This window comes from Carassius gibelio, chromosome A25 (genome assembly GCF_023724105.1).
Source record: "Carassius gibelio isolate Cgi1373 ecotype wild population from Czech Republic chromosome A25, carGib1.2-hapl.c, whole genome shotgun sequence".
In the NCBI taxonomy this organism is placed as follows: domain Eukaryota; kingdom Metazoa; phylum Chordata; class Actinopteri; order Cypriniformes; family Cyprinidae; genus Carassius; species Carassius gibelio.
Window position 1 is genome coordinate 5,977,549 of NC_068395.1, and position 26,420 is coordinate 6,003,968.

Sequence of the window (26,420 nt, forward strand, 5' to 3'; positions counted from 1 at the left end):
TTATATAATTTCCAAATTCCACACATTATTTTTAAAATATATTTTGTCACAGAAATTTCAGATCACAGTGAATTATGGAACAGGATGTGCTTTATATAAAAAAAAAAAAAAAAAAAAAAAAAAACATTTAGGAACTAGTAGTATTTTTTGGTATTATGCTAATGTAACAAGAAACAATAAAATACATATTTACAAACCTCAACAACAGTGATGGACTAAATGGTTTCATTTTAATTTACTTGTATTTAACTCTAAATATATAATTAAAAAATAAGTAACTATGTAAAATTCTAATGATACTGCAATATTACGAAAAAAGTATATAATACCATATGATATGCTTATATTTTATTTCCTCTTCAATACAGAAAGATATTAGGCCAATAAAAACCTAAAAACCTTAAAACATTAAAACTCTTCTCATTTTGCAGAAATTGAACCAAATCTATGCTCAAAAATATTGAAAAATATTGAAATACAGAGATTTCCTGGTGTCTCGACATGATTTCATATCAAATACTGATAAGAAAAGACAATATGACCATTATCAGCATAACATTTCATGTTTAATAATGTACAGTTAGCCAGAAAGAATAACAGATGAAGATAAAAAGGGAAGAAAAACAATCAGAAATTTAAAACTGTATACGTATACAAAAATATGTAGATTGCCATTACAAATGAAGAAAAAAACAAACATGTCTAGACCCATGTTCAGGTGTACTATTAAAAAAAAATGTAGCGTTTAAAGAACAGATTTTTACTTTTTCCCAGAATACTGTTCTACTAAAAACCTTAAACTAAACATACTTCAGAGCATCTGTGTGGTTTTTAGTGATGCACAACAGGAAGAACTGAGTGTTCAAACATGCATAATGACAAACCTTCAACATATATAATAGTGTTATTGCCCCTTGCATTGAGAGTTTTGTGCATGTTGCTGTCTATACACTGTTTGGCATGTGTTAGACCTGGAGCCTGTGTGTTATAAATCTAAACTTCCACTCTCATTGACATTTAGAATGTGAAGTGAGTTTATTATAAAGGGCAATCTGGGTGAGTATGGCTAAAATAACATCGGTTTAGATAAACTGATCTAGGACCAGCCATAATAACTAAAAATCCAAGTCCCAACTGTTAAAATGAAACAAACTGGTCTCAGATCAGTTTAAGAATAGATTAAGGGACATCTAACATAATCTGATCACAATAAAAAAAAAAGAGAGGATAAAACATGAGCAGACAAATGCTGTTAAAGTCTGCAATTTTAAGGCATAATGTTCGCGCAATATCCTATAATATTATTGTAATTCTTTTATATCCATCCATATCAAAAAATTACTATTGTTATTAATATTGACAACCATGCCATTTTATATAACACCATCTACGGTAGGGACACAATTATATACGTACACAGCCAGCAAACGGGTTTAAACACATGGAAAATTGTTACTGTCATAATTTAACTGCGCAATAATGTCAAAACAGGTCTTTGAATATTTATGACCCCAAAGAAACATGACAACATCATGTCTCACACACCAGCAGAAACCAAAAAACATTTATCCATATCTTTGATTTCAACACACACATGCTTAACTCTGTATGAACTAATGAAGCACTTGCTTCTGTCTGATTCTCCATCACACCCATACAAACATACCACCAGAACATCTAACACTAATGTGTGAATATGGACTGAAGAGCTGAAAGTGTCTATGTGTAACTGTCAGAAATTATTACCAACATGTAGTATTGTTTGTAATAACCACAATTTAAAGTTTCAAAGGAATGTTGGTCAATATTCTCATTCTAATTGAGAGGTCGAGAACATACTTGACCCACCTTGGCATGTGGTGCAATACAATAGTCAACCAGAAGAGGTCGAGTGTGGATGTGATTATAAAAATATCCTACATTTCATTCCTTTCATTCATGCTGCAATGGAAAGTGCAGTAAACTGTAATGTAGCACTCCAGCATGCGTTTCTTATGGGGTCATAAAACATCAGAGCATCAAAAGAGATGCAAGGAGTGTCTGGTTTTATAAGGAATGGAGCTTCAGGATGTCTTTAAAAGATTTTTCCTTTTTTCTTGTTCTTTTCCATTGTCCTGAGAAAAAAAAGGACAAAAACATTAGTGAATACATTTTTAAATAATAATTTGTTAGTTATGGTTACTGTAAATTTCAATATTTTTCCATGTCTATTAAATTTTTTAATGATTGATATTATTCTGATAGCAATACTATACACTTCTACTCACAAGTTTAAGGTCAGAATTTGTTGTTGTTGTTGTTGTTGTTTATATTTATATATTTTTTGTTGGAAAGAATAATAATAATACTTAGAAAGAACACATTCAGTTTGATCAAAAGTGACTGTAATGACATTTATAATGTTACAAAAATTATTTAAAAAATTTGCTTTGATATTTCTATAAAAAATCTTGGAGGGAAAAAAATCGACAGATCACAAACTTTTGAAGGGTAGTGCATGTATAACATACGAATTAAGAAATTATAACTAAAGTTAGGTTCAAAGCAAACCACAATATGCATAATTATCTTAAATATCTTTTATATAATTTATTAAATCATGCATTTTATCAAGTTGAATTTTAAAACATTAAATGTAAAAAAAAAAAAAAATTCAAATACACTAAAATGACTAAATTATTATTTTAAATAAACCTATTTCAGGCTAAAACTTAATTCTGAATGCAGATTTTCAATGTGTAAGCTGTAAATGGGACAGTCAGTCTCTACTTCTATGGACAAGTGCAGTTCCTTATTTAAAATATTACTTTGCTAACTGCATTATTCAGGCAATTTTAAGAGAAAGAACAGCAGAGTCTCACTTTGATGAATCAAGTTTCTGCTGCTCCAGGATGCGTTGCTGGGACTCCCAGTTGTTTCTTTCCTCCTCAAACTGGCGCCTCTTCTCCTCAAGCTCTTTATACTGAGCTTCTAGATTCTTCTTCATCTGTTCGTGACGCCGCTCCAACTGCATCACAGATGTCAAAGGATTTTAAATTAAGCATTTGTGATATGAGCCATGACAAATATGGAGAGCAATGGGAACAAATGCTTAAAAAAAAACTTATCTAGACTTATCACATACACACCTCTGCCTCAGAGTCCTTCAGTTTTTGCTTCTTTTCTTTGACCTTCATTTCAAAGACCTGCTCCATCTCGGTCTCCATCTTCTTCATCTTCATCACGTGCTCCCTCCTCTCCTCCTCCATCTGGGCCAGGGGACTCCTGCAAGAGAGACATTGCAACAATTGTAACAGATTTGGAGAAATCCTCTGCAGTGAATGGGTGCCGTCAGAATGAGTCCAAACAGTTGATAAAATCATAACAATAATCCACATTAGGTAATGCAGTATTACGGATAGAGGACTCGTATTTAAGCTGTAAACAACAGTTTAAGTTTAAAATTGTCTCAATGATGGATTTGTTTCTTACAAACATGGAGCTTTTTGATACACAACAGGTTAATAGATGGATGTAGATCATCACTTGTGGATAATTGTGAGTTTTTTTATGAACTTTCATTCTGATAGCACCCATTCATTGCAGAAGATCCATTGATACATTTCTCCAAATCTGTTCCTGAGGGAAAAAACTATCTCATCTACATCCTGGATGGCCTGAGGGTGAGAAAACTTGGGTGAACTACTGTATGTCTTGAAGGCTAGACTTTTACTTAATTTTTAAATGTTAGGCTACAGGAGAGCCTCAACAGACTTGTTCCCAAGACTTGTCCCCAAGGAGGGGTGTTTAGGACAAAACCTGAAAAACATTTAGCGAAAAATAGAACTGTTCTCTTACTTTGTGAGCTGGCCCTTGTTCTTGGTGGCATCGACCCCGTTGCAGGTGACGGCTGCTAGTTTCTTACTCCGGTAATTTTCATAATGAACATTATTGGTCACGTCCTTCAGATCCTGCATGTGTGTCCTGGAACAGATTGTTTGATGACAGGTTAAACTTTGATTAAAACGGCAATTCAGTTTACCAGAAAATAAAAGTTGTCTATATTTTTCAGCATTTGTTGTTAAGTTGTGCCTGGTAAAGAGGACATAATGCACAGGAATCTCACGTAACATTGTTTCTTACCTGATGAGCATATTCCTCAGGACTGTAAAGTCACAGTGCTCACCGTTCTCCACTGAAAAGGGAAGAAATGGATGTTTAAGCTCGATAACATAAGAATGACTTCAAAACTTTAAAAACCCCTAACATTTCAGTTTTTAGATTTAATTTACCATAAAATTCCAAAATACATCTTAATAAAAAAAAAAAGTAGGCACTACTTGCATATTCATGTGTAGGACTACAACATATAATGCTGTGAAACTGTTAAGTGTAACAAAATTTCACATGGAAAATGCATTATTTTTGTGAATGTATGCAGTTATGATAAATACTTTATATGAGATTTTGATTAAAGTCAGACAATGAGGTTGCTGACAGAACACAAAATTAATCAATTAATCAATCTCAAACAAATAAAAAAAATCAAGAGACACAGGTCAGGTGGTTTTCAATTAAAATAAAAACACAGTTTTAGTAACTAAACATCAAAATTAAATATGTCAAAAGGTTAAACAGTCACAAAATAAACAGCAGGTTAGGGGTTCACATAATCGCTGTTATGAGATATACAGAGGTACGATCGTTGTCATCACATGGTATTCTGGGAAAGGACCAGAAACACTGTTTTCTGAAAGATGGTTAAACTATGAAACATCTTCTGCAGGTCTAACCTGCACCGTTACAGCAGTTATAGAGCCCTACGATGCTGAGCATCTTACCTAAAAGGAGAACTCATGCTGATTGACCACCCCATGTGTCAATCATCTGCTACAACCACCTACCTGTGAGAGAGCAGTTGGAGGGGCGGGACCTAAAGTCACTCCTGTGGGACCCCCACTCAAACCTGTGATTCATGGGCTACTACAACTAAAAATGGTGTGTTGTTGGAGGGGTTACATGGCATTGCGATGACAAGCAGACACCAGCCAAATGGAGCTAGAAGAAGGGGCAGGGGGTCATACGTCTAAAAGGATCATGGGATTTGTAATTTTCTCTTCGACAGGACAGAAAACTCTTGATGCTGACAGGTATAGACGGTGCCCCAAAACGGCGTCCCTTATTTTACATCATATGTTAGGACAGCGTTGAGGTTAGAATGGAAATATTAGCACTCAATCAACCCCGCATCAGAGTTCTGAGGCAGAAATACTTATAAATGATGATGTCAATGTACTATAATAAAAATGTATGTAAAGGAAGAAAATAAATGTTTTAACCTCAGGGGTACATTTTGAACCCCTCAATGTATTTAAATCCATAATTAGGGGTTGGAAATAAGTAATGGGAGGCATGCATGTCTGGATGCAAGTTTTTGTTTAAACATAAGAATAGGGCTGGGTGATATATCAAACATTATGTATTTGCAATGATTTTGTTGGCAAATCAAATTAAGGAACATCATAAATATTTAGTTAGTTCATTTTAATTTGGCCATTTATGTTTATTAGACTAGCTCTGTGTTTCCTCCTCATGAGTCACTAAATACCTGTAGGTAAATATTGATGCTTATTAATACTGCCACATTAGTAAATATAACCATGATGGAAAGTGGTTTATTCATGTAGTCATTTAGAAAAAAAAAAATTCATAAATGTTTAAAATATTACAAATCTTTTCAATTGTTTATTATCTATTATTATTCCATTATTTAAAGTAATTTGTAATCTCTCTCTCACACACACACACACACGAAAATTTATTTTTTTAACATTACAAATTACATTATGCAACAATATACAATAAAATAATTGAGTCTTTGAAAAAAGATATGTTACAAAATTATATCATATTTATGTCATATTTCTTTTTAATACTTAATAAATTATATTTTTTATTAAATTGGAAATGCATTTCATATTGGTCACACATTACGCACGATATATTATGCATATATATTATTTACATACACATAGTTTTCAAAAACTCAAATTAAAATATATTATGCATCGATAATACAATGTGGCTTTAAACGTTTCTTTCTTTTCGTTTTTTTATTTACGTTTTTTTTTTTTTTTTACTTGCGTAATACATACTAAATTATTATTTTTTAATTGCAACAAAAGCATTCATTAGTCTCACACTTTCTGATGCCTTTGTACATATCAAATATTAGCAAAACTCTCAAATGCGGAGTTATATCTCAAATACTGAGATATTATTTTTTATCTATATCATCAAGCCCTACATAAAGAATAGTTAAGAACCTATAAACATGTTAGCAGTGATGCTCTATTTACTACGGGGGGCTGCAGCTTATAGGTTTCTCCATAACTATTTGTACAGCACAAATCTGACAATCAGCAAAGATTCGGAGCAGCAAAAAGGTGAAAGAGGAAGGAGGGGGGAGGCCTTAACGAAGAGCGTATAAATGAAAATGGGTTTGTTTACCAATAATGCCCTCTGTCAGTCATGGAAAAGAGCAGACAGAAAGAAAAAAAAGAGAAAAGAAAGAATGACACGTAAACAACCAAGGGAAAAAAAAATAGACACACTCGCTCACCACACAAAAAACAATTCTAAATGAAAAAGTTTTCAGGGAGGAGAGCTTTATAAAGAAAGAAATGTGGGGATAGTCAGACCACAACAAGTAATTTGTGGCCTATGATGTAAAAAGGGGGTGAGGATCTTTCTTTCTGTAAAACCTTACACCTCGTCACTCTCCCTGTTCCAGAACACCTCAAGTTGGACATTTGACCTGAGAGGGAATCCGTCCAGCAAGCTTGTTTCACACGCACTGGAACACCCCTGTTTTTTTTAGAAATGGTACAGTCCTCATGACAAACTCATATGGGTCATGCTGATGCAGCACGTACCTTCTGCCACACCCCAGGGGTACTGACGCCCTCGAACCTTCCTGCCATTTACTTCGATCACCACATTACTGCCAACCACTGCCAGAGGCATCTTCTCCTGTTGGTACAAACCACAGTTAATTAAAGTGAGCCTGCATCGACCGCACACAGTGAAAAGTGAACAGACACAGGGGGTCTGACGTAGATTCTCATTGAACTTCAGAGCCACAGACGGGTCAGTCAACTAAATTGGTTCTGTGGCAGTTTGCATGTCGTCAATAATAACCTCAAGCTAACCTAGAAAAACAAATAACATTGTGGATGCTGTTGGGATAATTACAGACTTTAAAAGACAAAAACATTTCTTATTGTTTTTCTGCTGTCAGATTCAAAATGTAAGATTTATGTAAAGTTTCATTGTAAGACTATATGTTGACAGTTTATCCATTAGGAAATATAAACTAACAATGAACTACTTTTTTTTTACAGGATCTTCAGGAATCTCACTGTAAGTCATTAATTACTATGATTTTTCCATAAAAAATAAAAATAAGAATATATATATATATATATATGTATATGCAATTAGCAGGTGCTTTCATCCAAAGCTATCAATTTTTACCTATCATGTGGGAATCGAACCCACAACCTCGCACTTGATAGCGCAATGATCTACCAATTGAGCTACAGGAACACTAATATATATATATATATATATATATATATATATATATATATATATATATATATATATATATATATATATATAATCTAAATGCACAAATTATATATAAACATATTTTTTTAATCATATTTGTAAACTAACATTAACTAAGTTAGTTTATATATATACTGGTGTTCATTTTTAGTTCATAATAAACTACTGTCATCTGTAATTATCTGCTGTACATCTGACTATGTACGGTTTCTTTTGGACTGACTCTTTACCTTTATCTTTCTGATCAGCTTGCTGTCCTCATCATCCTCTGTGTCCGGAAACTCATAAATCTTGATTTTGTGCTCCTGGATCTCCTTCATAATCTAATGATGAGAGAGCAGTAGAATTTGTAGTGCTTGAGAAAAACTGTCAAATGCAAATCATCACCTGAAGAATGTAAAATCACACATTAACACACACCTGTTTTTTGAACAGCTGGCACTCCTCTGGCGTGAGAGTATCAGCCTTGGCGATGAGGGGGATGACATTGACTTTGTCATGAAGACGCTTCATGAACTCAATATCAAGAGGTTTCAGTCTGAAATAAGATTCAGAATACAAGTGAATTGCAGGTTTCTTGGAACAGTTTTCAATTGTATTGTGCACTTATGTTGCTAACATATTTAAATTAAATAAACTACATTGTATAACAAGTCACAGCACATGCCAATACTATGCCAAAATTAATATTATTATAATTTTTATATTTAACTTATTACTGTTGACACAACTACTGCTTTGCTACTAAATACTGAAAAGTAAAAAAAAAATAAAAACACTCAAATAAATTCAATTATTAAAAATAAATATACAAATGAAAGAAAAATTAGTAATTAAGTAAATACAGTAAGTACATAAATAAAATATAGGAGTGTGCCGATTACAATTTTCCCCTAGTGGTATAAATGTATACTATTCTATGTATAGCATATAGAAATATCATAGAGTAGTAACTGGTACTAACTTTAAAACCGAGTGAATGAAAATGTCCTGAAATTTCTTAAAAGCAAAAGCATCGAAACTACTACAGCTACATGGAACTAAATGGAAAAAAAAAATCGAACTAAAAAAAAGGCATGTTTTCACATAGTTTCCACATGGGTACTAGGAATATAATGAACAATGACAGTAACAGTAGGGTTAAATAAAACATTCTATAAGTCTGTAAAGCTTACACATAAACTAAACATAAAAATGAGCCATGCCCTTTGAAGTGATGCAACAGAACTGAAACAAGTCGGGCATGAATAAACAGAGCAGAGGGGCCACTGTCAGACAGCGCTCAACGGTTTCTCATCTAGAGCTGAAACAACGAATCGATTTAATCGATTAAAATCGATTATTAAAATAGTTGTCAACTAATTTAGTAATCGATTCGTCGCTAAATAAATTTTATTTGCCATAAGCGGCTCATTTCGTACATATTTCAAATCTGCAGTGACCAAAGTGTGGCAGTAATGAGCCACCGGAGGTTTTACTCAGCCAGTACAGCAGGTGAAGTAGCGAATAGCCAATAGCTGGCCTCGTTTTATGTCACGTGCTTCCCAAACAGCGTCTCTGCAGCATTCAGCGGGAAGTGGGAGTACTTTACTTTGAGCCTTCAAAATGAAGAGTAACCTGTAAACTCTGCACTACTGAACTGTTTAAGGGGCCGTTCACATATCGTGTCTTTTGCGTGCTCAAGTTCGTTATTTCCTATGTAGGCGCGCAGTATGCACTCTCATAATGGAAGCGACGCGGTCGCGACACGCACGCGGTGCGATGCGCCCGTTTTTCCAGGCGCGTCCACACCGCATCCATTTATCCTTTGCTGAAATTTCCGGGTCTTCATGGAGAGAGCACGTCATGGTTGCTTAGCAAAGGCAGACGCCTCAGGGGCGCTTCTGCCCGAGCGCTTTGGAAAGAAGGAGAAAGCGGCGCGACTAGCGTTTTCAACGCGTTTTTAGGTGCGATATGTGAACGGCCCCTAAGAATTGTATTTGTGCAGATTCTCCAGTACAAGGTTGTTTGCAAAAGTTTAGTCGTAAAAGCTGATAACATTGCTTTTTAACAGTTAACATTTAAAGATTTACAAACATGTTATGTGATCAGTTTGTCGTTTACCAGTTCATAATTCAGGCTTGCAGCCTAATTATGACTGAATGAGAGAGGTAAATGTTTGAGTATATTTAAAATGCACTTCTTTTCTAAGTATTCACTGCTCTTTTTCACACAGCAGGTTTTTTGTGTGTGTCCCAATTTTTTTTTTTTTCTGGACAACCTTCTGATGGATTTTACTTTAAATTGTGAGTTCCATTCAGGTTTCATGCCATTGGCACTTTTTTTCGAAGGATTGTTTACAATTTCACAGCATAAGCTATAAAGCTTTTTCCCAGTAAATAATAAAATACAATGCACTGCAATTTTATTCTGTTTTATCCTTATACTTCGTGAAAATATGTTCTCAAAGATTCCTTAAGCTTTGTTTGGGATGTTAAACTACTTTAGGAGCTCTAAGGACTGCCATGGTGAAAACAATATTTGAAATCTCCTTGTGAATTTTGCTAGAGTATGGGTCAGTGTTTTGATTGCAGAAGAGTTCGACAAAGGATTACTAACATAATAAAACAACTCCAGGTATATTTTTGATGAGGATATGACAATGCAAAATGGTTAAAATCTCTTAAAAATCTATGCTGAATGATAAAGACCCTTTATTAATAATTTACTTGGGGGAAAAAATGGAAAAAACTAAAATATAAGTACATAATCCGATTAATCGATTAATCGTAAAAATAATCGACAGATTCATCGATTATCAAAATAATCGTTAGTTGCAGCCCTATTCTCATCGTTTCCTTCCAAACCAGAAACATTATGTCATGGAGGGAATGAGGGCTTCACTCTGTATCTCTCTGCATCACTTTAGTTCAGGATTCCAGACAGAGGCTGTTCTTACACTGAGCAGGGTTTCTGTGTGTTTTTTTTGTGTGATCTTGAGGCCCAGCTGAGGGGCTGTTTATACATGACTGAAGGTGCAACACAAAGGTCACAGAGATATGAATGTTGCTTCATGATGGCGTCTTAAAAAGGGCACACAGGATAGCTGCTTGCACAGACAGGGCTACGATGTCACACTACACTGAATGCAAATATAACACTTCATATTTTAAAATCACAAATCTAATTTCTGACATAAAAACAATCTTGAGCAAATTTAAGCCAAAATAAACCAGTCAATGCCTATCACGTCAAGCCCAGTTTAGTAAGCATTATGTAAGGCTTTTGGATCTGAGAGTGGGTAGTGTGCATCTCCATCTGTGCTCATATGTCCTTCATTTCACCCGCTAATGCATTTAAATCAATGCACTGATGCCTTCATTATAAAGTTGTACAGTATAAATGCACAAAATTCCAAACATCATCCCACTCCAGAACAAAATGCAAAATGTGTAAATTAGGACGTGTTTGTGTGTGGGTGTGTGTGTGTGTGTGTGCGCGCGCATGGTGCTTCTATTTTAAGCTGGTTGATTCATAGCAGGCTTCATTTGTAGAGGGTGCAGTACCTACCCGTGACCAGAGGGGGCGATGAAGTACAAGCAGCAGTGCACCCTGTTGTCAGGCATCTGCCTCCTGTTTACGCGGGATTCGGCATTCAGGAAGTCTTCAAACTTACTGTCGATGTAGTTGATGACGGGCTGCCAGCTGAAAGAAACAGGAGGAGGAGAAATGAAAGGCAAAGTATTATTTGCCTATTCAACAATCTGAAATGCCTCCAAAACTCTTAAACTCACCAGTTGCTGTTGTCCACTGCATCTCCAAAGCCTGGTGTGTCTACGATGGTCAGCGTGAGCTGGACGCCCCCTTCCTTTATCAGCACTTTGGACTGTTCGACCTGAAAGCAGGACCACTTGTTGTCACCACAGGATATGTGAATTAGCCTGGGACAGCAACCTTGCCTGTTTGTTCCAGATTCATTGTCATTGACACAACATCATCGCTAACTAACTCTAAACCACAAACACTCATGTGAGTGGAGAGGTTTGTGAACAAAAATGTGTACTTTTGCATTTGCATCAAACCAAAAGGTCATAGTTGACCCTAGAAAATAAACACTGATTAACGCTATAGCTGTTTGTCATACAAAATATGTAAATAACCAATAGGCATTTACAAGGTAACATGGTCAGCTAGTTGTCCAAGAAATAGTGAGATTGACTAATTCATTTTATTAAAAGATGCATATTTAAATTCATTGCTGCTACATACATGTTTTTAAAATGAGAACAAGTAAATCGTCATCCTTCCACTTTCTAGCTACAAATGTGTAGCTACTTCATTTTTTCTGCGTCATCTTCTACATTCTTTTTTTTTTTAGCAGTGCATTCGTTGCATTCTAGGCTCGGACAGGGTTAGGCGCCTTGGCGAGACACTGAAATAGTCATCTCCAGTGTCACTATGATTCAACTTCAATCATCTTCTGAAGTTATTTCAGCTGCTTTCAGTAAAAACCGGCCTATTCTCACAGGCCTGGCTATTTTTGGCTGACCCTCTTTTTCTAAAACTGCACATCATTCACACATGCACTTTCTCCAAGCAAAAACAAACCACAACCTTTCGTAGTTCTTCAAGAAGAGAAGAGAGTGGGAAGGAGAAAAAGGTGAGACTTGAGGAGACTTAAGTGAGAGAAAGGAAAAAAATGAAGGAAATGGAAGAAAGAGAGGTGGATAAAACCCTTCAATTCTTGCTCATGCGAGGACGTTAAGAGGCACATCAGGCCACTTCATTTTGCAGCGACACAGAAGCAGAAATAAAATAAAATGTAGAAACACAAAGCCACAAAAATGTCAAGACTTTCATTCGACGTAACCAGAGCAGCCCTTGTGTGGCTGCTTTGACAAACACTGCAGATTGTTTTCGGGAATATAAATATTCTCGCCGCTGTGTCCTGCCTGAAGTGACCACAGAGGACTAGACAGCAGGCCTTTGCCCAGGCTGACAAATTTATACTACGGGCATTCATGGTGGAACAACTCGAGACAAAGTGTATGGCAGAAAGCATCCTGCCACCAGGGAAAGGGCCAGAGGGGTCTGAAGAGGAAAGCATTGGCAGGAGAAAATGTAAGATGTCAGAGATTTAATTTGTGAAATCCAGGTAACACTTCAGTAGTCTATGGTAAAAAACAAAGAGGAGCCAACTTGGAAGAATCTTCTGTTGAATTCCATTGGGACCAAGAAATGTCCCCTGGTTTTACATCATCTCTCCAAATGAAAATGGATGTGTTTAGATGTTGGGTGACAGATGCCACAGTTGCTGGATTCAGACTGTAAGATGTGGAAGTTATGTTTGGTCGGTTTCTGCACAGCAGTGAGAAAAGCAAATAAGGCTGAACAAGCACCCACCAAACTTTGATCCGTGTGAACAGATACAATATGAAGAGAGAAGACAGGCTACTTATTAAAAAAAATTAGTGGAAATAAATTGCCATATTTGAAGCCCTGTACCCGGTCCTGTGTGTGAACACACGAGGCAGAAGAGCGTCCCATTTGTCATTTTAGGTTTCAGAAGGGTGCTCAAGAGCGTTCAACGATGCAGTCTTTGCAGTTGACTTCTACCTGACAATCTATGTGGCATAACATCATTAAAGACGATTGATGATTTGATATTAACGCAGTGGTGTCTAAACCTGCTCCTGGACGGCCAATATCTGGCGGAGTTTAGCTCTAACACACTTGCCTTTAAGTTTCTAGCAATACTGAAGACCTTGATTAACTGTTTCATGTGTTTTTGATTAAGATTGTAGCTAAACTCTGCAGGATAGTGGCTTCAGGAGCAGAACTGGACATCCCGGTGTTATTGCAAAATAAGTAGGGCAGAAAAGTTTTTGAGATTTCAATCTTTCCCTATTCAAGCACTGATGCCTATTCAAGACAGGAGCTGTACTTGTATAACTGGAAAGCTTTTTCAAGTGAACTAACTTGCTTTAGAAATGACATGTCATGTCATCCAAACCTGGCCAAAGTCCAAACCTCAACAGTGAACTTAGTCTTGATGTCAACAATGATCAATGAAAAAATCTGTTCATCAACATAAAGGAGAACCGAGAGTGGCTGCACTTAAAACACCAGAAAGGGCTGGGACGCCTCGGAACATGTCCCATCTCAAGGGTGGTGGGAAAGTCAGTGCTGGGTATTGGGTTTCGTGGGAAAATTCTTAACCTTCGGCTGAACCCTTCTTGCCTCCAGAGGAATACAGACCCCTTCATATTGCCCCTCCCATCTTCTTCAAAAACACTAGAATTGAGTCACCCTATCATACCACAAGCTCTTTTCAGTATATCCTCCCCCATTTCTGATGTTCCAGCCTCAGCATCTGTTCTCGTCTTGTTTATCAAATCCATATAAGGTCAAAACTCTGCTGTGACATTCCTCTGGGAAGTCTTGGAGCATTTGCTCTGGCCTGGGACCTTCAGAAGGCAGGGATCTGTTTGTGATTGCTTGAGCCTGGTTGGTGCTCTGCACTCCAGCTGTATCAATGCACTTGCGTGTTGGTTGACTTGATGAGGCAAAATGCAATCTTGGATGTGTGAGTGAGATTAAGGCAATAAGCCCTTATCCTTCCTCATAGCCATGCAGCTAATCTAATAAGAAACACTTAAAAAGTCTTTCAAAACGATACTTAAAAGAGTACTGCAGTGGGTCTCAATTGTATTTGCAACTCCTGAATATCACAGACTGGATTTGTTTATCTGCACGACTTGCTGAAAGTACCATGCAGACCAGTTTCAAAAAACAAGATCACCTCAGACAGACCAAAAATTGGTACCTGAAGAGAAACAGTGGGTGAATGCAAGAAAACAGATCTGTATTCTGCATTATACGGAGAGTTGCACATCTGAATGGGTCAATTAGGTAGAACAGCCCCACTCAAATGAAAAAGGAAATCAGACTTCAGTAGCCTCCTTTATGGCTTCTCTATATCACATTTGGCTGCAAGGCAGTGGAAGATAATGTTGGCTGGAGATAAAGTGTCAAAGGTAAAGGAAGAAAGAGAGAGCAACACTAACATAGAGACAGCGGTAGATAAAGTGAAGACCACTGGAACAATATCAGGAAGGTCAAAGGTCAGCTAAAGAGGACATACCTGAACAGTCTTCTTGATCCTTTGAGATGGGCCTGGGTAGTCTTTGGAGTACAGGTCTGTAAGGAAGAGGGAATTGATGAGCGTGGATTTGCCCAGTCCAGACTCACCTAAAACGGGAAAGAAACAAAAATGTTAAGTGGCTGTGCTTGACTTGTGCCAGGATGAAATGTCAAATGCCAGAGACAGATTGAGACACCCATACTTAAAAACAGGAGGTGATGAACACGAAATTCTCCACAGATCCTCACAAACTTTCTCACATTCATCCACCCACAGAGAAACACACAATTAGTTTGTTGTTTTTGAGCCAACCAATGCCACATGTAGGACCCTAGCCAAAAATTCAATAGTTTCTTCTTGAAGACAGCAATCAAATGACAGCAAATTCCTGGGTATATTGGGAAAATGTTGTGGACAAAGAGGAAGAGTGAGGAAAAAGAGAGCTCTTTTATTCTGAAAGAATAAAACACTGCTTGCTCCATTCCCTTTAGCCAAATCCGCACTTCTCTTTACAACTGATGTGCACAAGGCGGTGTCGTTCTGAACATCTCTTGAATTGGGGGAAGGGAACGCTTGGGCTCATCTGGCAGAACAGACCACCAATGTACTCCATCCTCACCCACTCAAATACACATTCTCACTCCACGTTTGTGACACAAGCTTGATCCTAGGCTTCAAGTGGGGGTGTTCAAAGCTCCTTCTCTCAATAAACAATCTTCCCACTGACAATCCTCCTCTTCTTAGCTTCCAAATCTTGCCTTATTCATTAACTACACCAGGCCCTATGTGGACATTTACCATATGAAACCAAATATTCAGAGGTAACTAATTAGATTTATTCACTGATGTTTGATTGGTTTGTAAGACTAGAATGAAAATACTGATATTTTAATTGTAAATTATGATTTAATTGTTATAATCTTGATTACAACATCAACCAAATTAACCAAAGTATGAGCAGCTACCAGTGTGGCCCATGGAGCCAAAACAGTTCAACATTTGGATACACACATGCCTAAAGATTCTCGGTGCTATGCCAGAGACAACACACAGACTCCAAGCCCACCCCTCTGTCTGCTGAGTAAATTTACTCCTCCTTGCCTCAGGCTACAAAGACTTACCTAAACAAGACAGAGTGGCTGGACTGTGAGAGCATCTATTTGTGTGTGTGGGGTTGGGGGAAGATGAGAAATGTCAGCAACCTTAAACTGAGGCGACCAGTGGAAGAGAAGGAAAGGTGGGAGGAGAGACAGATAGAGAGAAACAGAGTATTGTTGGGACTGCCTGCACTTACAGAAACCACACATTAGCATTGGCACACACACACACACACAAACAGCAGGATATATTCATTAAATCCCGAAGCCACTGCATTAATGGGTGTGTATAGGTAGATCAGCCTCCAGCTCCAGATATCTCTAATGCACTGTTTCTCCCTCTGTTTCCCTCTCACCCCTCCCAGGGCAAAGCCAGACCCAATTAGCTTCTTCCCCTATTTTAATCAAATATCGATCCGCATGATCTCTGAAAATGAGACGCTTGAGTCACAGCAAGGATCCAGGTCTAGTTCACAGTTGGCTGACCTTTATCAGACACATGGATGAATGGAGTGAACTCACCTCCCCGTCTGGTTTTGGGCCCTTTACCCTCTTTCTTTTCTACTACTCCAGTCAAAAGAGATACAGCACATGTGTTTCTCCAGCAGGGACAAACAGAGACACTGGAAAACCATTAAACAGAGGGAAAAGTCTATAGCAGTGCTAACAGATTGGCACAGCCACATAGTGAGGATATATAGACCCTATTTTCACCGGCTTTACGTTAAACTAGACCCATACAGGCTATAAGGGGAACATACATTTCAGAATAAAAGACGCATGCTAGCATCACTTCCTGACCCTGTTTGAAACGGTTTGCATGTAGTTTGAAAAAGTGTTGTGAATGGTGTTCAAAAGCATTTGAATCACCAGTGCTTCTTGCAGTATGTTTGTAAGGCTTTTAAAAAATGTCTTAAAATCTTAAACTAACAAATAAAACCTTGTAAAAAAACGAAAGATTTTATTACAAAAAAAACAAACACTTTCATTATGTTAAAAAATGACAAAGATTCATAAAAAAAATGACTAAAACAAGACATGAAGGTGAGTAAATTATGACAGAATTTAAAAAATAAAATAAATTGGTTTAACCATCCATTCAGTAATTTAGAAAAGTGCTTTAACATGGAGTTAAAAACTTTATCACAATTAATCAATCATCAATTAATCAAACTTCCCTTTTGAGATTAAGATACTTTTCTTCCCTTATTAATTGCTACAACCCTGAATGGACGGGTGGATGGGAGGACTAGGACAAACAGACAAACTTTCCAAGAGATTCCACACATTCTTCTTGACTTTCATCTTTTTACCTCTTCCTGTCATCACGCTCTGGGCCAGAAAGCACCCCAGGGCCCATTACTGGGCTCAGATATCCTGATGATCCCCCACCTCCACCTCTTTTCCACTGCCCTGCCCCCCATCCAATCCCAGCTATCCCATCTCTCTCATGCTGTCTTTTCTGCTCACTCACTCGCTCTTTTCCCCTCATAAAATGAGCTCAAGCACTACTGCCATGCAGTTGCTTAACCCTTTAACAAACAAATAGCAGACAGAGAGCAAAAGAGAGGCCCACTACCCCAACACATAAACAGAGTCAAATTGCTGGTGCAAATAAACAGCAGAACAAATTATTTTAATTTGTATAACTATTACAATTATATTTTGTTAGTTAGTTTGAACAAGCTAGAGCTTTAGGATTTTAAAGGATGTGGGAATGCAAGTGTGATAGCAATGTGTGTTTAACTAGTTTGTGGAGAAGTGCTCCACTAGTGATAAGATCCATTGTTCTGCAACAAAGATCAGAGTTCATCTCCGAACAGCCCGAGATAACAATCAGTAACACTGCGAAAAAACTCCCATGGACACACACATGCACACAAATCTTCAAATAGGAAGCCTTACACTGAAAATAAGATCCTTGAGGTGACACATCATGTGTGATGTAACACTGCACGCACAGAATCAGAATACACACTCTACATCAACGCATATGCAGATATTCTGGAAATGAGTTCGATTTTCACCAACAGCAATGCAAAACTCTCAAACACAAATCTTCTGCACAATTTCTGTTTTGAATCTGCAAGATTATATACAACAGTATTAAGAAATGTTTCAATTGGTAGGGTAATAGCTCTTTAAAAGGCATAGTTCTCATTCATAGAAGTCTTCAAATAACTGAAGGTCGGAATGTCAACCACATGGACACTTCTGGGGACTCTGGCTAAGATACACCTTCCACGTGATATTACAGGTCTTGTGATTTCACAGAAGGTTCAGACAGCTTTCCAGGAACCTACACCAGGATTTAAAAATTCACAGATCTAAAGCATAATTTGCATGTTCTCATTAGAGAACGTCAATTTCCATAATGTGACATTAAGCTACATTTCACCACTTAGTGTAAAGCACAGATATTAATGTTCTTCAATAAATCATGCAAGCTGTCACAAATTCTGCAATTTGGCTACAAGTCAATTAGATATGATTACACTGTTTTGAAATAGTTTAGAATGATTTTCATAAATATGCTGAAGATGACAGTGACTAAAGGGATACTTAGACACATCAAAAGTGCACAGGGATATGATTTGGTGGATTTTACAAATGAAATGATGGGAAATTCACAGGATAAATTTGTAGTAAATTGTGAGCATATATGGTTTAAATTTGGTATATATGTACACATACAGTACCCTTCAAATTTTTGGCATAAGTATAAGATCACTAAATTAACTTTTATTAAAAAAGGATGCATTAAAGTGATCAGAAGTGACAGTAAAGACATTTGCAATGTTACAAAAGATTTCTATCTCAAATAAATGTGGTACCTTTTTATCTTTGTTGTTCAAAGAATCCTGAATAAAAAAATCTAGGTTTCAACAAAAGCAGCACAACGGTTTCATTATTTTAAAACATTAAATTATTTCACAATACAACTATTTTTACCACTGTAAAAAAACATACACCAAAGATTAAAAAATATATAAATAAATTGTTATAAGTCAATGTCATTCTTATTATTAGTAAAGCAGACTGCACTGGAAATAGAATAGCCACTTCACACATTCCTACCATCACACATCTTTCATAATGTCAAATTCCTAATTGTTTATTTATTAAATCCCATCTAAACAAATCTCTTTACATAATAGAGTTACTCTTCTTCATACACTTATAGCCACCTGTCAAGAGTCCAGCACAAATGACACAAAAAAACTTAAAATATTCCTCTTTTTTTACTTGAACGAAACTTTAACAATTTGAAAACCCAGAGATCCGCCAGTGTTTGACACTGACGGATACATTAGCATGTGTCAGCTAAGGCTGTCTGACAGGCTTAGCTCCATGACCAGGTTGTTAGAAGACCTGTTGGCAAGCCAGAGAGGGGAAGCTTTGGCTTCATAATCCAGAGATTAAAATCTCCTCCATGTGTGTGTGTCTGTATTTCAGCCAGGGACCTTTTAAACGGACCTACAGCATGCTAATGTACGAAAAAAGTGCCAGCTACGCTAGTGCAGCCACACCTGACAAATCGCTGCTGTTTTGTTGAACATATCTCTGAAACATGGAATTCAACACCGTGTCAGGTCTGAAGACTTCAGCTACCAATTGAAAAAATCATCACTTAAAGCATCTCAAATTTTGTCCAAACACAGCTGTCGGGAGTCGTTACTGTGAAGGAATGCAAACAGCACTAATAATGAAAACAAATTTGAAAGTTTTTTTTTCTATTCATTGCTTGAACAGGTGCGAATTCCTCTACATACTTGAATAACAATTATTAAAAGAGACTGTACACAGACTTAACCATATGTTTAACAAGACTACAAACTTCAAGATTTCATTTCACTTCTTCAGTCTTTTTGTGGCCTGTTCTTGCACCTCAAACACGCCTCAGATAACTCGATTTGACAAACGAACCTCTAAAACTAGTCACATTTTCCAGCGTTTTCTCCTTGAAGAAACATTTTGCCAGCTGGTTTGAGAGGGAAAGAGCAAGAAAGGAAATGCTTGTGGGGAAAAAACACAAGGGAGAGAAAAGACAGGAAACAGATTTTTTCCTCCCTTAATTTTGGAGGGAAAAATGAAGTCCACAGCCAAAGCCCTGTGGTGCCTGTCAGGATGAGTGACAAGAGAACAAGACAACAGTTTTCGTTTCTGTCCTTTAAAAGGCCACTAGCCCTAGCTGAAGATAATTCTAAGTAGATACAAAACCAAGCTAGACCTACATGTATTACATACTGAGACTACATCACATTCTCAGCCCAGTCTGTGGAACATACTTGCAAAATCATGTTTCCAGATGATTTCTATGGAGGGGGAATCTGGTTAACATTATTAACAGAAAGACAGATATTAACACTTACCAGACTTGCATTTATTAAGATCAGTGGTGCTATACACTACTCTTCAAATAGCTGGTGTCAGTAAAAATTTTGTTGTTGTTGAGCAGCAAATCATCTTATTAGAATGATTTCTGATGTATCATGTGACATTAAGGACTGTAAGTCGCTTTGGATAAAAGCGTCTGCTAAATGATTAAATGAGTAAGGATGCTGAAAATTCAGCTTTGCCATCACAGGAATTAATAAAAATTTTAAATATATGGAAACGGAAAATAGTTACTTAAAATTGTAGTATATTTTACAATATTGCTGTTTATAATGTATTTTACACTGTATATTACAGTGGCCGACAGAGCTCAACGCGCTGCAAATTAAGAAAACAACTTCATCAATTTGACAACCTATGCGCTACAAATGCTCACAACACAATCAAATAACGAAACGCACTGCAAATAGAAAAAAAATACCTGCAAATTAAGAAAACAACTTTAATTTGACAACAAACACGCTGACAATACTGACAACACAAGCAAACAAAGAAACGCACTTCAAATAGAAGAAAAAACACTTGCACATTAAGAAAACTTCAATTTGACAACAAATGCGCTGCAAATACTAACAAAACCAAATAAAGAAACACGATGCAAATATTCACAACACAACCAAAAAAAAAGAAACAAATTAAATATTTTATTTGGTTGTGTTGTGAACATTTGCAGCACCTGATGTCAAGCCGATGAAGATGTTTCTTGATTTGCTTGTGCTTTTTCTATTTTCATGTGTTTTTATTTGTCTATTTGCAGCACATTGAGCTCTCTCGGCCACTGTAGTATAATTACTGTAAGACCAATCCCTATTCAGCATACAAATATATGTAAACAAAGACCACCATCTGCAAGATCGCAATTCTGTATGCAAATATTGTTGGTTTCAGAATTCTTAACATTCCATAAAATTTCACGCAAAACAAAAAGAGATAGAATAGCTTAAGACTAACAAAACAGTGGGAATAAAAGTTTAATATTTTAGGTCCCATTAACTGGAGCTCGGCAATTGAAAAAGTTCCCCATGCAGATTTTGTTCGTAATCAAGTTGGTCACACAAATTCACCCCACTGACGAACAGAAAGCTGCTTGGTTTGAAAGTAACTTTGCTATTGTAAATGACATTTTAACCTGTAAAAGTTTAATAAAATATTGCTAATTTTACTGCACCTTTACACTTTTGATCACTGTAAATTTACACATCTTGAAGGCAATACAACTAGCTTTCAACAAAGACTAGCGCGGCTCAACACCTGGCACCACTACAAGCATCTCAAAAGCCTGGTTTACCAAACAAGAAACCACAAACTAGACAAGCCTATATAACAAGAGGAAGAGAATGAGTGAGAGACAAAGACACAGAATGAGTAACAACTTGGAAGAGGAATAGAGGAACAGAAAAAAGAAAGATTATTTCACACCAGAGCTGGAAGGCAAACCTACTGCAAGTGCTAACAGACACAAAGCCAGTTGCATGGGCGAAACACTCTGTGACAGTTATGTCACTGAGATCCATATTTCCAATACAGCTTTAGTCACAGCATCCAAACCACAGACTGTGTGTGATGCTGAAAAGAGTATTGATTACCCCGATGTTCCTCATATATCTTACTCTTGTATGTTACTCATTTGTTCAACAGCTAAAAAAAACCACTTTGCTTCTAAGCCAGAGACAGATTATTCACTTGAAGCAAACAACAAACTACAGTTTCTGTGCCATTTCATCAAAGTCTTGCCATTTATGTTCCTCGTGTAGGTGAAGAAAAACATTTTCAAATAATCATGGAGGACAACATTACTATATATATTTTTTCCTCCGTTTTTTGTTAGTTTTTTTTATTCATTTTTAGGCCTGTTCTCACTCAAATATTCTCATCAAATATGCAAAATACATAGAATTAAAAACCAGCATTTTGTCTTTATATATATATTTTTAAAGATTTTAGTTGAATTATGTATTATCAAAATAACTTCAAATTGTGTCTCCCAGGTTATGCGACAACCCTTTTACCATCATAGTTGACCATTTTTTTCAGTAGCGAACTACCATAAATCAGAAAACTTAATTGTGACATCATCATCCTTTCAAGACGTGAATGCGAAAGAACTTAAAATCTTTTTAAAATCTTTTTTGTGTCATTGGTCATCATGTTGCCATGATGGCATCATAAACAATAGATCCAAACAGAATTAAGTATATCAATTTTACAAAATTCCAGCTTTTTAAGAAACATATGGCAAACTGAACTGCAAACGTTAAAGTTAAATGAAAATTCCCTGAAGCCTTAATTACTTATATTAAGACAAACTTAATTTAGCTTGAAATGGAAGAACAACATTTATTTAATGTCTAAAATCTTACGAAAACTTCAATATGCAAACTTTCCATAGAATGACTTTCTCACATAGGCAAAAGAATTTTGCGACTTACCGACAACCATGAGTGTGAACTCAAACCCCCTCTTCACGGACTTCCTGTACACCTGGTTGGGGAGGTTGGCGAAGCCGACATAACCCTCCAGATTCCTCTGCTGGAAGAGAACACAGCTTTACTCCACATTCCAGTGATTAAAGAGCAGAACGGCTCCTCCATTACAGTTATCCCTCTCAAAACAGGTCTCAGGGAGACTTCAGAGGAAAGATATTAAAGGCTACGCTAATATTAACATTAGTTCCAGTTGATAATGTCTTGGTGTAGCCTAACTCCTAATCTCACATGCAGGGTTACCACAACAAAGGACAACATGGAATTTTGCTAATTTGAGGATGAGTAAACAGATCCGTGTTAAGCACATATGAAAATAACACACCAAAACAGCTACAAGCCGACTAGGAGGTAAAGCGGTTTTCTAGCCCAAACACAAACTTTGGGAAACCAAGAGGCTGGGGAAGGGAGGATACATGGGATGAGGTGAAGCCTGTTCCTCTTGCTCATTTACATTTCGCATCAAATCCATCATGAACTCAATGCCGTCATGGAGACAGTGGATTTCACTCCAGATCACAGTTAGCGCCTTGTCCAGCTGTAAGTCCTTCTCGAGCTCCTCCATCCCTTTCTCTCTGTCACTTTCCATCTCTTGTAATCTCATGCTCTAGGAAACAGAGCGCTAAAGCACATGCTAGGCAAGGCAAACACAATTGACCGCTTTGCGTTGGCTCCGCTGAGCTTCTCATGCATGGTAGGCCAATGGAAAACTAAGTAGTTGGGGCCATACTCATCGTTTAGGGTTAGAGAGAGAGTTTGAACGGGGAGGGCTACAGTTATCAGGGCAACTTAACACTTTTTGGCCTGAATGAATGAATATGACAAGGTAAAAAAAAATTTAGAGATGAAAGTTACATCAGTACTATACTGGTTATAGGGCGATACCGATAAATCTGAAAAATTATCGGCCAATAACCGATATGGTATTGATGTAACATTCAACTCTAAATATTTTCTTTTAAGAATAAATAATCTTATTTTTCCTGTTTTTACATTTATATGACCTCTCCATTATCTAACGCTCACTTAAAATTAATCTTTAAACACTAATTTAATAATAATGTCAAATGCATTATTTTCATTATTTTTTATATTGTACATTACATTGTTGCAATGGCAATTTTAGTATTTATTTTTTTATTTAGACAATACGTTCCTTTAAACAAAATACAAAAACCAACATTTTTCATGGACATTAGATTGGCACTACGGTAGTTATTAGTGATACCGATAATTTAGAAAAATCATCAGTTAATAACTGATATTATAGTATTATTTTTATATACATTATAAAGTTGCATGCCAAAATGTCAAGATTTTAGTCTTTTCTTTTTCAATTTTATAGACATAATATTTTCAGATATGTAAAATATAAAAAAATTATGTAAAAATAACGAAAAATCGATTTAATTATGTAAAAGATATTAACAGCATAGCCATTTAACACTTATTGGCCATAACATAATTATCACAAAATATTTATCAGCTTATTGTATTGGCTAGAATTTGATTATCGGTACATTCCTAAAAATCATGCAGCCTTGGAACAACATGCATAAATAAATGACAATTTTATTTACCTGTGATCTATCCTTTTAAAAGAACAAAATGTCAAAATGGATTTGATATGAAACCTCTGACAGTTTATGAACACTTGCTGCGCAGAACGCAGCAGCATCTTCTTCAAAACTATGCTATATAATTCATACGGTCTATAAATAGCCATGCTCTGTGAAAAAGCTCAGGGCATTTTCCACTCTTTCACTCTTGAAGCACTCTTATGTAACTGTAAGATTGATGCCATGGCCCAACAAAGCAAACAACAAAACATCTGGCCAAATGGGTGAATTAAATCATTGATTATCGAGCCCCTCTCCATGTTAGCATCCTAATTTAGGCGTGCAATCTGGAGAACATGACAGATGGAAGGATGCAAATAGCGTAGGTGGGAAACAATGTGGGTTTTCACAAGCTTACTAATCAGAATAGGTTTACATTTGTGCAACTCATTCAGCCTTTAAAGTAAGTATAACACAGCTGACAAGAGGACCCTAAATATCATGGCCCCAAAAAGCACTTGGAGTATTAAATGTATAAACTTATATACTATCAATAATATCATCTGCAAAGAAATGATGCTAGACTTTTTCCCGGAACCAACTTCCCCTTTATGAGCTATTTTTGCAATTACTTTAAACCAAATGACCCAACGTTGATTTTAAGCAGATGTATGAAGTGGTTCACACGAATGGGATTGTGATATATGCTTGGTGACAGTTTTTGGCTGCTCTTCCCTCTAACCCCATTTAAATGCATCTCCACTCACTGCTCTCCGCAAGAGAGCTGCGCATCATGCTTAGAGCCTGTCATTCCAATTGCTGCTCCAAACAGCTATTAATAGCCCAACCATTTCACTCCAAAAACACATATGTATGCATCTGCAATCAAGATCATCTGTCTTGTGGTCAATGCTAATCAACATATTATTACATGTGTGCAGCCTCGACCACAACAGGGCCAAAAAAAGGCACTTCTCAGATTCACTTTTACAATATGTGATTTACCATTTCACTTATGCTTTTATTGATAGGTAATGTTTAAAATTCAGGGGTTATTTGAGTATAAGAACATGATTCTGAGGAGTTTGTTTCTTAGTTTTCATATGGTTACAACGTTTACTACATGAGCTAAGGTACATGATTCATAATTCACTTTATCAATAGTTGTTTTTCAATAAAACACAGGAACCAGTGAGCTTTGGATCAAGTTTATGAGTCCTAGATTATGGCATACTATTTTCACATTTATTTCTTAAAGAATAACTAGTATCTTCGTTTACGGAACTTGTACTTAGTTTTCATTTCTAAAAAGTAATAATGAAGAGACTTGTTTTTATATGCTAGGGCTTTTTCTTTTGCTAGTCAAGTTTTCTTTGCTTTGACAAATTGCAAATATAAGCTATTAAATTCAATGGGAAATCTGTCTGTTGTATGTATTCCAACAGTTGTTTTTACCTTTAGACTAGGAATAGAAACAATTGCTAACTGAACCACACATAACCAAAGAATTTGCAATGTGTTGCCATTAACAAATAAACAGTAATGTGTTACTTGATATAGAGACTAGCATGTACTGAAAGAGCAGTAGTTATACTGGAATATGTTGCCTAGTAAATAACATTGGAATAAGTACTAGTGTCTATTGAATAGTTATTGGTGAAATTAGTAAGATAAGGAGATGCTAGTTAACTTTTAAGGCATAAATGTGAAACCATCTTACCATAACATATAGATGACTAGAGGGACAGTCACGCTAGAATCAATTCACCATTCAAATACATGAATCCATAAGCCAGATGTGCCTTAAAAGGATTTTATGGACAGATTTGGATAAATGTATGAAAACTGTACTCACTGCAACGCTGGAAACAGCTGAGTCGGGTCGCTCGATCATTGTCCTGTGACAACACCCACTGTGAAACCCAACAGATCAGGCATAAAAAGATGAGTCGACTCAAAGATGGTCGAGTGCAGAAGCCACGACGAACCCTGATTGCTGACTCGGATTTGGACTAAATGAATGGATTTTAAGGGAAGTAAACGTGCACAGGACAAAAACAAGCATGCAAGCATCGGCCGGGGGGGAATGTTACAATGCTGCGAGCATGAAAGGCGATTGTCCTCCTCCTGGATAATTCAAGCCCTATTG

General features: G+C 36.5%; 1 protein-coding gene across 2 annotated transcripts; it reads right to left on the reverse strand.

Annotated features, from left to right (window-relative positions):
* Positions 1-544: 544 nt before the first annotated feature.
* LOC127947426 (septin-7-like) lies at positions 545-26,420 on the reverse strand. 2 transcript variants are annotated; one of them, XM_052544537.1, is made up of 13 exons: positions 26,127-26,420; positions 22,659-22,758; positions 14,735-14,841; positions 11,385-11,485; positions 11,161-11,295; positions 8,032-8,149; positions 7,842-7,934; positions 6,915-7,011; positions 4,123-4,174; positions 3,838-3,963; positions 3,129-3,264; positions 2,862-3,007; positions 545-2,114 (listed from the first exon to the last, which is right to left on the reverse strand). In XM_052544537.1, exons 1-13 carry the CDS (start codon positions 26,163-26,165, stop codon positions 2,075-2,077), a joined length of 1,290 nt encoding a protein of 429 aa, XP_052400497.1. In that variant the 5' UTR covers positions 26,166-26,420; the 3' UTR covers positions 545-2,074. The 2 variants fall into 2 exon arrangements, with proteins under 2 accessions (XP_052400497.1, XP_052400498.1); XM_052544538.1 differs by having other exon boundaries at positions 22,659-22,755; positions 26,127-26,399.

Coding starts and splice junctions, on each gene's coding strand:
- LOC127947426 (XM_052544537.1), bottom strand. CDS start 26,165: ATGATCGAGCGACCCGACTCAGCTGTTTCCAGCGTTGCA. Junction 8,150..11,160: donor ATCGCCCCCTCTGGTCACGG/GTAGGTACTGCA, acceptor ATCTTATTTCAG/ACTGAAACCTCTTGATATTG. Junction 3,008..3,128: donor TGAAGGACTCTGAGGCAGAG/GTGTGTATGTGA, acceptor TCTGTGATGCAG/TTGGAGCGGCGTCACGAACA.